At 45.2% G+C, this 12,359-nt stretch overlaps 1 protein-coding gene across 1 annotated transcript in view; it reads left to right on the top strand.

Annotated features, from left to right (window-relative positions):
* The window catches only part of Jak1 (Janus kinase 1), a 120,523-nt gene that overhangs the window by 99,103 nt on the left and 9,061 nt on the right, over nucleotides 1-12,359 (top strand). The window contains exons 11-16 of the mRNA XM_051188234.1: nucleotides 2,439-2,625; nucleotides 7,091-7,197; nucleotides 9,203-9,346; nucleotides 10,055-10,142; nucleotides 10,957-11,084; nucleotides 12,017-12,152. Coding sequence (XP_051044191.1) covers nucleotides 2,439-2,625; nucleotides 7,091-7,197; nucleotides 9,203-9,346; nucleotides 10,055-10,142; nucleotides 10,957-11,084; nucleotides 12,017-12,152 — 790 coding nt within the window. The remainder of the gene's footprint in view (nucleotides 1-2,438; nucleotides 2,626-7,090; nucleotides 7,198-9,202; nucleotides 9,347-10,054; nucleotides 10,143-10,956; nucleotides 11,085-12,016; nucleotides 12,153-12,359) is intronic.

The raw sequence follows: 12,359 nt of genomic DNA, 5'->3' as shown, positions 1-12,359 counted from the left end.
TCCTGCTTTCTACCTCTTTCCCTTCTCTTCTGCCTTCTCTTGGCAGAACCAGGAACATGACCAGAAAATTGCCTCCCATCATCAGGCACATGTGACTTTTGGCATAACTATCTAGAGTGGCTTACTTTATACTCAATGGCAGGATCATCAGACATAGAACTGTGTTTGCCTGTGGCATTCTCTGGTGTAGACTAGTGTCAAAAAGCCACCTCATCCACATGGCCTATTTTCCCCAGCAATAGCTTTGGCATTTTAACATAAATTGCTGTCCCAAGGTGTGTACTATATAAACATCCAGATGTGCTTCAAACCAAGAACAAAGTGAGAAAGGAAGACCAAATATGGTTTTAAGATTACTTATTCATGATCCCTCAAGCTAGTCATGCAGTTTTTTCCAATGGTAAGTGGAATATACTAGAGGTTAGTGAGGGTGAGATTTTGTTTGTTTGGGGGGGTTTTTGTTTTTTTTTTTTTTTTTTTTTTTTTTTTTTTTTTTTGAGAAAGGGTTTCTGTGTAGCTCTCACTGTTGAACTTGCCCTGTAGACCAGATTGGCCTTGAACTCAGGAGACAGTGGCCTCTGCCTCCTGAAGGGTGGAATTACAGGTATGTGTACACCATACCATGCCTGGTAGGATAGTGAGTGTTGGTCTACATCAAGTTCACTAGGAATTAATAAGGCTCACCTAGACTGGAGAAATGAGTGGATAGTGCCTATTAGATGGAGGCCAGGCATTAGCATATGGCAGAAATCAGACACAGGAGAGAAATACCTTTAGAAAGCCCTGTCGAGAGTGGAAGGAGGAAGTCACATAAGGAACCCAGTGCTGCCAGGCATCCTGGACCAAGTTCCAGGAGTGTTCCTGAACAGCAGGACCTCAGGGCTGGCTGGGGCTCAGGGGCTCAGAACTTGTCAGGCTTGTTACCTTCATAGGTAACCTGTTTTCATTTACTCATCAGTCATTGGAGGAAGTTTAATAGAGTGGATGTCTATGTAAGGTAGCTCTGCTTCTTAAGGTAGAATGAGCCTATCATTGTCTGAGTAACACAACACAGCCCTCTTGGTCAAGTTACCTGGGGGAAAGACCAGTCATAAAGAGGAATGCTTTATTTCATCTGACCAGACACAGGGCTAACATTTTCACATGCAATGGGATAGCAGCACCTCTAATCGCATGGCCTCTGTAATCTTTAACCAGTTGCATGATGCTGCTATCCCATTATATGGGTTTGTATAGATGAAGTAACCTTCTAGACATGGATATTTTAAATATCCCTGTTTATCATAAAGAGATCTTCCTGGCCCAAATTCTTGATATCTTTCTTTGTATGAGAAGGGCCCATGGAAGAAAGCTGCTCAGACTCTTTTTGTGGAATTGTGGACTAGGCCGACAACCAGACACCTGTTCCCAGTGTGTTTCTCCCTGGGCTGGTTCATGGTGTGCCAGGGCTCACTCTGAAAGAGTTCTGGGTGACTTTAGCTATCATACTTATTACTTCATGCATAGTATAGGATCATATGTAGAAAGTGTTAAGACTTTTTCTTCTTCTAGAATTAGCATACATTATATAATAATGAACTTACATTTTCGTGTATGTATATATTTGATCATATTTACCCCTCGTAACCAACCCTTTGTCCTTTCTTTCCCCCTACAACTCCTGCCAATCTCTTTCCTCTCTTCTCAGGAAGTCTTTCTTTCATCGTCATTTTTTTTTGGGGGGGGGGATGACCACCTGAGTTTAATTAGGATTGCTTATAGGAAGAGTACTTGTAGCTGTACCATGAAGCTATACTATGTAGCTGTACAGTAGTAGTATCTATATCGTGAAAGAAAATGTGTCTTTCTTCCCCAGCAGAAGTTAAGTGTATTTGTATCCTCTGGAGGGATGGAGTCTCCTAGTCCTCCCTCCCTCCATGATAAAATGTTAACCACTTAGTCTTGTCCTAACCATCACAACTACTCAGAGTTCCAGAGTGCAGCAGCTATGTTGTGCCAGGAAATGTGTTCAGTAACACTCCACCCCTCCCTTCTCCTCTTACATTTATTCTGCCCCTTCTTCCATCATGCTCCATGAGTCTGAGAGGACATGGCACAGATACCCATTTAGAGATCAGCTTTCAACAGTTCGAATTCTAAAAAATGTCAAGTTTGTGTTAAAAAAAAAATATGCAACAAACCTATGACATTTTCATGGCCTTCATCTTACAGGTCCTTTCTGTAAGATGTAACGACACTTCTGCAGCTATAAGATCTTCGCATGTTGATGTAGTGACTCCCTTTATCAGTGCCTTTTCCTGGCACTGTTCATTATTGACTTAATGGTTGTTTAATTGTTGGTGGAGTTTATCTGGGAATATTTTTAGACTTGCTCAGTGCCCCCTAACATTAACACTACCTGGCCCCATTCTAAACAGGGTTGTTTTTCTGAATGGCAGGTGTTGGGTGGCCAGAAGCAGTTCAAGAACTTTCAGATTGAGGTGCAGAAGGGCCGCTACAGCCTGCATGGCTCTGTCGACCACTTCCCCAGCCTGAGAGACCTCATGAACCACCTCAAGAAGCAGATCCTGCGCACAGACAACATAAGCTTTGTACTGAAGCGTTGCTGTCAACCTAAGCCCCGAGGTTTGTCTCTGCTACAGCCAGTTTGTGTCCCTCCGAGATGCTCTTTGCCACTTTGTAATGCATTACCCATGTGGACCAAAGGATGCTTGCCTGGGTTAAAGAAATAGTGATCCTACATGTTTTACTTTAAGCTCTGTTGCAAGTCTGTCCCCATGTCAAGTCTCATCTCTCTAGTGAAGCAGTTCTCAACCTCTGGTTGCCACCCTTTGGTGGGGGAGGGGGTTGAATGGCACTTCCACAGAGGTAGAATATCAAATATCCTGTATATCAGATACTTACATTATGATTCGTAAAAGTAGCAAAATTACAGTTATGAAGTAACAATGAAAGAATTTTGTGGGGGTCACCACAACATGAGGAACTGAATTTAAGGGTCCCAGCATTAGGAAGGATGAGAGCTCTAGTGCCAGTGTTATCTGTAGAACAGACACATACTTCTTCTCACCACCCCAGTGAGAATGCAGAAAAGAGAGTGCTTGGGATTAATTGGCAGGGATTGCTTTGTTCTTTCAGTGAAGTGGCTTGAGAGCTCACCTGTCTTCGGTTTATGTTTCGGACAAATGTTCCTGGCATGTCTGTGGCCCATAGAACTGTGTTAAGAGGGAAGACGCGGGCCCTGATCTCTGAAGTTGTGTATCATCTAGTGCAGAAAATGTTACAGATCACTGAGACTACCTCAATAGTTGATGGGTTTTAGATACCGTACCCTTGGGTGAAAAGAAATAGTTAAAATCTGAGTCATGAGCCATGGCAGTGAGGCTAAGTGTTGGGTGATGAGAGGGAAGAGTCAGGAAAAGGCCTGCCCAGTGTGGTTGCAAGTATGCATGAAACAGCATGGCAGGCCAGGACAGGTGCTGCAGAAAGCTTCTAAAGGGCTGTTGTGAAGCAGAGAAGGAAAGAAGGAGAAATGGGATGAAGGAGAGAAAACTTGGGGTTGTAGGAGGCTGTAGCTGCCAAACCCAGGAGCAGGGAGCTTCTCCTGCAAGTACAGGGCCAGATAGAAGGATCAGGAATTAAAACCCAGGCAAGGGCCAGGAACTTACCTGCTTTTGGTTACACTCCGAGAGTAGTATGACTCATACATATCCTTGCCTCACAGTGTGGGGTGAAATGCGTGAAATTTCAGAATGTGAAAGTGTGCTTTGGGGGGGGGTTACCTGGCCAAGGGCTCATCTTACAGAATGAGATAGATGAGTCATGGTAAATTGGTAGTCAGGGCTAACCCAAATATTAGATCCCCATATATTGGGGTTATTGTTTCTCCACCCAAGATGCTGCTTTGTCTTCGCCAGATCCATCCTTGGAAGTCTCAGGCTTTGAAGAGGATGCAGCTCATTAGCTCTTCACACTAGCCTTGGAGCAGGCTCTTAGAGACTATCTTGTTCTCAAAGGGGATTACCTTTAAGTCATCAGGAAGGATAGAAAGCGCTTGTGTTCTTTTTCTGAAATTGCTACAGATTGAACCCAGGGCCTCATGAACACAAGTCAAGTGCCTGTCCTTCAGCTGAGCTACACTTCCAGCCCAAGGCTTTAATTCCCAATGTGTGAATTATATTTTAGTCTCAGCAAAAGGCAAGTTCCTGAATTTGGTGAAAGAGGAAGGACTTATGTTCTTGTTTATCAGATAGGGTTACCTGCCAGCCTCAGAGAATAACTGCAGCCTTTGTTTTTATGCTAGGTGATGTGCCACAAAGGGCAAAACACATCTGCCTCTTGCCCATGAGACCTCAGAGCTCCTTAGGGCCTTGAAGCCCAATGGTCCTATTCATTCTTATGACCTCCCTTCTGGATGTTAAAACAGATCTTACTTCCCTAGGGATCATGGTCCATGGAAGAACACAGCATCCACAGGAATGGAGAAGGCTGGAGACTAGGATGTGCTTTCCTTGTAGGGTCCCTGAACAGAGTTCTGAAATAGATATCACCCTGAACAGCGTAGATCTAGCTGTGGAGGGAAGAGTGTGGACAGGTAAACAGCTCTTGTGTGGCTTCTGAAACTGAGCCCGAGGGTGTCTCCTCTTCCTTTTCTCACTTGCTTATGAGCAAGGCAAGTCTGGGTTTCACTCACTGCTCTGAGACTCATGGGAAGTCTAGGATACACACTGAATCGTGTGCAGTACTGTTCATCAGGTGATAATTTTGGAATAGCTTCCATGCTAGCAGTATCTACTATGTTCTAGGTAGTTTGGTGACTATTCCATTATATTTTTTCCCCACATAGGAAACTGGTTTCAGGGATATTCAGTGGCTTGCCCAAGGCTCCACAGCTAATGGCATCAGTAGTAGTTAGAGCAGTACAGTATGTAACAATTATGGCTACTAACAGTAATGTTCGGTTTGTCAGTACAAAGGCCTTGCATGATATATACCATTTAATTGTCAGAATAATTCAGGATGCTGTTGTCCCTGTTATACTTGGCCAACACCTTAAGTGGAGGAAGAGAGGAGATTTGAACATATACTTTCTCACCCGAATCTCTTGACCCTCCCCCCCCCCCATTCCATCTATGTCTACTTTGCAGAGCGGCGGGCACCTCTGTAGAGCCAACTCTACAGAGGGAAGGCTGAGGGAACCCACTGTGGAGTTTCTTCATGTTGGTTTTCAGAGCCTGTTTTCGTTTTCTTGCCTCTGCCACCTGCAAATTGAAGAAGTGATGAAATCAGGAAAGTGTGGCATGATCTCATCTGTCCTGCTTAGCAACCTGAGGAAAGCAGTTTTCTTGTACAAAGCATGTTCATAGGGGTTAAACACGCCCCCAGTCTAGATCCATGCTTCCCTATAATTCCCAGATGTATGCTGCCAACCTCTACCCTCATGCCACCAGTCAAATAGCCTAATTGCTTGTGGTACCTTTCCTTCCTTGGGACAGCTGCTTGTGGCCTGTTTAACTGTGTTTTACCAGGAATAGGCTAAAGTCAAGAGAACAGTGGAAGGAATGGGCTCAATAAAAAGGAGCACACAATATGCCTGAAGCCAGTTTCTGGTACTTTTATTGCACCTCTGGGTCCTGAGCCTTTGTGAATCCTTCCTCTTTGGCTTAGGGAGTCCTGTGAAGGTTAGGTTACTGATTCTCTTTGAGCCTTTGTTCTGATCTGGAGGTCAGACAAGGATGCTGACAGTTCCTACCTCTTGTGCCCCACATAGAGAAAACAGAAAGTGAGAATGTAAACAGAAAAAAGGAGGAAGCCCTACTCTAAGGGAGATTTGTGGAACCTCATTGTGGACATGTAACCAATGTGGTAACTAGTGCTTAGTAGTTTATTATCACTCAGTATACATGTGAACACTGTGGATTGTGCCTTGCGGGTTTTACAGATCTTTTGGGAACTTTCTTAATCAGAATCTAGGAATCAGCATTTCCATGGGAGAATATTTCTCTCTGAACTCATTACTGTCTTTCAATGCAAGAAAGTGGAACAGGGAGACCATCTGAGTTGTTACTTCCCCAGTGGTCCTGGTCCAGCTTAAGGAGATAGGCCATGTGTTCAGGGACTCTGTCAGCTCTGCCTGGTTCCCAGAGGGTTCTGCACTAGGTCCTAGTTTGGAAGGCTATGTTGCATCATTATTACCTTGCAGCTTGCAGAGGAATTCCCTGTGGCCCATGTATTCCTGATCTGGTCATGTGTTGCATTTGCTATTTAACTTCATGAGCTTGGAGAAATGCTCATTCATAACCCACATGCTTAGAGATTGTAGCTTCATCCAGTAGGTTTTCCAGGACCCTCATCCTAGGATGTCTTCCCCCTCTCTCCAAGAAGCTTGTGCTTTCCTTCCTAAAGGGTTCCCTAGGCTCCAAGCATTGGCCTCCACAATTGGTGAACTGAATTAATTCAGCTCTCCCCCAGTGCTTCCTACATTTAACAAATTCTTGCAGGAGCTGAGAAATAGAGCACTTGCCTAGAATGCATAAGGCCCTGGTTTTGTTCCCAGCACCACAAAGTAAACACAAAACCAACTTGTTGAGCACTAATTATGTTTTAGGCTACAGAAATAAGAGCAGAAGATGAGGCAGACATGGTCCCCAGCTTCTTGAAATTTGGTTTTGTGTTTTGTGTTTTAATTCTTTTGTGTATAGCCCAGGCTGTTCTCCAACTCACTAGTTAGATCTAGCCTTGAATTCCTTATGTTTTTTGTTACTTCTTTCTGGTGCTAGGCTTACAGGTCTGTGTCACTACACAAAGCCATGCTTAGATTTAAATGTTCATATACTAAGGGAAACTTCCCTCACCTCTGTTACCAGAACAGATCCTACTGTGTGAATCATAGCTGATTCATGTTTACCCTGCTATTAGCCTGTGAGCTCCTAAAGGGTAGGAATTAAGCATCTACTAATATAGATTTTTTGAATGATGGAACTAGCAAACACATGTGTTCTGTAGGCACCCATGGCTTAGCCTACATTGGATGGCCAGGATTGAAGACCTGTAGAGAATGACACACAGAATTTTCTGATCTCTTCCACAGAAATCTCCAATCTGTTAGTAGCCACCAAGAAAGCCCAGGAGTGGCAGCCTGTCTACCCCATGAGCCAGCTGAGTTTTGATCGGATCCTTAAGAAAGATATTATACAAGTAAGTCCCTGCTACAGGCTGTTGTCCAGATGGCTTTGATCCCAACTCTCCATAGGGAACCCCTGGGGATTTGAGGGGGAAATAAAGTCTGCTTTGGGGAAAGTCTAGTGGAAAAAGAACTAAGGGGTTCACTTTCTCAGGTAGGGCCACTCAGTCACACCCTCCATTTTACCGTGGGTGGCTACCCCCTCAGACACTAATCCTTGGTGGATGTGTATCAGTAGGGTATGTGGCAGAACTATGGGAGCACTGACACGAGAATAGAGGTTGGTCTCTGTGTAGGAGTCTAAGCTGATAGTCCCCACCCCACAGAGGACTGTGGAATTGTACCTCTGGGGCTCAGTCCTGCTTTTCAGAGGGGAGTTTCAAAAGGAAAAGAAGAGAACAAGAACTAGCCTGAGAAAGGAACCCTCCTGGGGGATCAGGCCATTGTCCGAGCCTTTGTTGGGGCATTCTTTGCTACCCAGAATCTCCAGGCTTAGCCAGGCCCAGGGAGGTAAGCACTTGCATTGGCCTGTGTAATTGGCATGTGTGGCTATGCAAGATCTTGTCTTGGAGGGGCAGAGATAGTTTCCCAGAGATGGTGGGAAGGTCACCCAGAGTCCCAAAAGGTGAGTTGCCAATGTCTGCTCAGACAGGGAACTATTTGGAAGGAAGCTGGAGTGGATGCTGGTCTTTGCAGGTTCTGTTACCTAGCCCTTGGAATTAAGTCATCCTTCAGGGGAAGAGTAATTGCCTTGAAAGCCTTTTATGGAATGTTCTGGGAACGCAGCTTCCCATAATGTTGATGGATCACTTCATGACAGATGCAGCTCTAATGAATAGTTGCAGGACCTTGCCAAAATGCAGCAGACACAGAGGATGAATGACCATTCTGCTCTGACAGATGACAAATGGTGGTATTTGTGTAAATTAATGTACGCGATTAACAGTAGTATGTCTTTCTGAAGGGAACAGGACTGACTTCCTAGGTATTGACCAAAATCTATTTTATGTATTTGCAAGAGCTTCTGTAAGAACACTGAGAATCATGGAAAAATATACTCCACTTTACAAGTTTTATGGGGCTAATGTTAACATCTCAATGTGTTTCACAAACCATGTTTTGATTTCCAAATATTAAAAATTAGAAGTATTGAAACCCTGTATGGAAGGATCCTTAGAGATTGGCGGATCATTCTGTACATGGTGGTCTCATCTGGTGTATGATCTTCTTCCCTTTCCATGGGAAAAACCAGCTCAGTCCTGAGCTTGGATGGATGCTGACAGGATTTGTGCTTCTCAAGTATGTCCTTGTGGGTGTTGTAAAGGGTAGGGTGTGTCATGGGGGCAGAGGTCCAGTGTGAAAAGAGCATTTGAAGTGTGAAAAGCAGTGTGAAAAGGCTTTGAGTCAGAACATGTGAACTCATCAGGTGAGATTCTGCACACTGGATATCTGTCTGTATACAAGTCTTTATTCCTAGGCTCCTTGCTCAATCGATCCTTGCTCAATCGATTCTTACTACGTTATGCTGCAGGTGCTATTATCACCTCATTTTCAGAGACTAGGCTGAAATTAAGCACCATGAAGGAATGTATCTTAATTAAATGGCCAATAAGCATCAGAGTGAGGGGTTAAAGGCCCCTCTACGTTGTCCCCTAGCCTAAGAATAGAGATGCCACCTGGCAGAGCCCTCCTTGAGTCTGCTCTGGAGCCCTGGGTGACATTGATATGCCTGGCTGTTGGACATTATTCACAGGTTTGGGGTAGACTGCAACTACAGGCTAACCCTTGAGATGGAAAAGAAGCTACTTTTCAGGAATAGGGCTGTTGCTGGGGTCCAGAAAAATCAATGCTGTGCATGCCTAGGAGTTCTGTGTTTTTGTGGAGACCTGATGAGGACAAGACCTTGTTTGCCTTAGCCCCATCCCCCTGTGTTCAGTGTCCCTTTGAGGACTCAGCTGTGACTTGAACCATCATGAAGCTGCAGAGAAAAGGCAGCCAGATTTCTGCTTCCTCCTCCAGGGTGAGCACCTCGGCAGAGGCACAAGAACACATATCTACTCTGGGACCCTGCTGGACTACAAGGATGATGAAGGAATTGCTGAAGAGAAGAAGATAAAAGTGATCCTCAAAGTTCTAGACCCCAGCCACAGGGACATTTCTCTGGCAAGTACACCCCTTTTCTGGAGCCAGTAGAGTGAGTTGCCTGGGAAAACCTCTGTGCTTTTTAAAAGGCCATGTGGTTCCCAGCCTTCTCTTTCTGTCAGAATTCCTCCCTTCAGTATTGTCTTAGGCAGACTGGCTATGTGAAAGTGGTCAAGGAAGATTGATGGTGTGGAAGATGGAGAGGAAGGCAGGAGTCCTGTCTAGTCCTGTCCTCCTTCCCTGCCACCAAAGGCCCCTGTGATACTGTAGATTTCTGGAACAAGCAGAGAAGTCTCAAAGCTCTGAAAGGATTTCCCAGACTCCCACATGTTTGGAAACATAAAGGCCCAAAGGAGTCAAATGACTTGATCAGGACCCCTCAGTCTGTTAGAGAGGACCGTGTGGCTGGCTTCCTGCTTATTCTAACAGTGATAAACCTTAATTCCATGGCATTTAGAGGATGATAGTTAGGCAGGCCTGAGAGGCTGATGGAAAAATTGGTAGGTAGCTCATCCCACCAGCCTTACTCCGCATTGTTGGGTTTTCTCAATGAATCCCCCACCTCAACTAGAGTGGCCCAGAGGTCAAGGCATATTTGTGCTAATGGACAACCAGGAGGGCAGTTTTTCAGGGCTGGGAGTGGCAGTGGTGAGTTTTTCTGGGATCCTTAATGGTCCATTAGCAGTTCAGGCTGAGCCTAGACATGCCTTGTTCTTTTTTCCCCCACAGGCCTTCTTTGAGGCAGCCAGCATGATGAGACAGGTTTCCCACAAACACATTGTGTACCTCTATGGCGTCTGTGTCCGAGATGTGGAAAGTAAGTTTGTTCTCTCTTGCAGAGGACAGTTGTGTAGCTGGGGTGGGTAGGTTCTGTGCAGATTCTTCGGCTTCTTGACTTTTGTTTGCAGTGACAGGCAAGGTATTTTTCAGGTCACTTGCAGAACTCAATGGCAACCATGGTTTGTTTTTCACCTGGCCTGCTGAAGAAACTCCTGCCTGTAAACTGGAGCTGGCTCCAACCTCTCTGCTGTCAGTTTGGGCCATTAGCTGCTCAGAGAGGTAGCCTCTACTCTGAATTCCTCATAGGAAGAGGAGTGTTTTTTTTTTTTTTTTTTTGTTTGTTTTGTTTTTTGTTTTTGTTTTTGTTTTTTTGTCTTGTTTTGTTTTCTCAAACTCAAGCCCTTTGATTTATGAATTCTGTAGTGCTGGCTATTCTTGTGTTCACATGGGAGACTTGCTGTGGGGAAGTTTTGTCCTATGGGTGGCCTAAACTCACTCTGTGCTGCAGTGTACGTTGTTATAAAGTAGACAGCAGTGATAGCCACTGTTCTGAATCCTTGTCCTCTGTGTTAGACACTCAGCCAAGGCTTTCTGTGCCTTGTTTAGCAAATCTCCCTCTTCCTATGGTTCCTGGGAGAGGTGAGTACTGCAGTTGTGCACATACAGACGAAGGCTGAGGCGCAGGAGAGACCATCCCCTGCTGGAGGTCATCTAGATTAGCAGTGGAAGAAGTTGGGGTTAAGCCAACTCAGCAGCTGAACAGTGTCTATAAGAAAGTGCTCTTGTAAGGGTGAGAGAGAATTCTCCCAGACAGACAGAAGGTTCCAGATGTGGCTGTTCTGTATCTGCAGATATCATGGTGGAAGAGTTCGTGGAGGGGGGGCCATTGGATCTCTTCATGCACCGGAAAAGCGATGTACTTACAACCCCCTGGAAGTTCAAAGTTGCCAAGCAGCTGGCCAGTGCCCTGAGTTACCTAGTAAGAATGCTTTCATGTTGGTGATGCTCACATCAGGACCTAGAGTGTGCTTTTGGGGTTGGGGTGAGTGGGGATGATGGAAGTGCGAGCCAGAAGTTCTGGTAAGCTGGTAGAAGGGGCTATGTCAGGCTCCGGGTGCAGAACAAAGAGTTCTGTGTTGGTGCACTGGTGTGCTTGGTGCAAACAGTAACTTTCTGTAGGCTTACTTAAAACTCCTGTCTAGAGGAAATTGGAATCATGTTGGGGGACTGACTGTATTACATAACAAGAAGGGGAATAAGGCTGGTTTAGTTTTTTGTTTGTTTGTTTGTTTGTTTGTTTGTTTTTTTGCTGTGATAAAACACAAAAACCAACTTGAGGAGAAAAGGGTTCATTTGGGTTACAGGTCCATCACTGAGGGAAGCCAAGGCAGGAACTGAAACAGAGACCACAGAAGAAAGCTGCTTACTGGCTTGTTTCCTCTGGACTATTCAGCTACCTTTCTCATTCCTGACAAGAGATGGTACAGTACACAGTGGTACCACCAATGGGCAATTAAGAAAATGCCCACAGGCCAACCTAATGGAGGCAGTCCTAAATTGAGGTTCCCCCTCTCTGCCATGGCAATCATGATCATGTATCACTCAGTACACCAAATGATTAAGGGAAAATCCCTGTGTCCATCAGAGCTAACACTGTGGGGCACTTTTCCAGGGGCTAGCTTTTGCAGGCTTTTTGTATATTCTAATGTGCACAAAGCCTGTAAGGCATTCTCTTCTGTTATCTCTGTTTTGCTGATCAAGGATATATACACATCAAACAGAATATCATAGGTGGGCTATTGAGGTCCACTGTGGCTGGAGTGGGGAGAGCTGGTCTGTGGGGCCAGGGTTGGAAAGAGAGGCTGTAGGCAGAGAAGACAAGGCCACACGGATCTTTTTTTTATTCTGCAGGAAGATAAAGACCTGGTCCATGGAAATGTATGCACTAAAAACCTCCTCTTAGCCCGTGAGGGCATTGACAGTGAAATTGGCCCATTCATCAAGCTTAGTGATCCTGGCATCCCGGTCTCTGTGCTGTCCAGGCAAGGTGCGTGACCTGCCCCCTCTCCATCCTCAACCATCTCCATTGCTTCTTTGTGGACCAGACACTAAAACCAGCAGCAAGATGGTGCTGTGCTGTGCTTCCTTTCCTTTGGAAAGGTACAGAGTGCTGCTCTTGTGGCCTGGGTAGGCTATATAGTACAGAGGGAGGTTAGTTCTCTGACAGCCCAGTCTCAGTGCCTTCTAGTCCTTA

This window comes from Phodopus roborovskii, unplaced genomic scaffold (genome assembly GCF_943737965.1).
Source record: "Phodopus roborovskii unplaced genomic scaffold, PHOROB, whole genome shotgun sequence".
Classification (NCBI taxonomy): Eukaryota; Metazoa; Chordata; class Mammalia; order Rodentia; family Cricetidae; genus Phodopus; species Phodopus roborovskii.
This window is presented reverse-complemented; position numbering and strand designations above follow the sequence as displayed.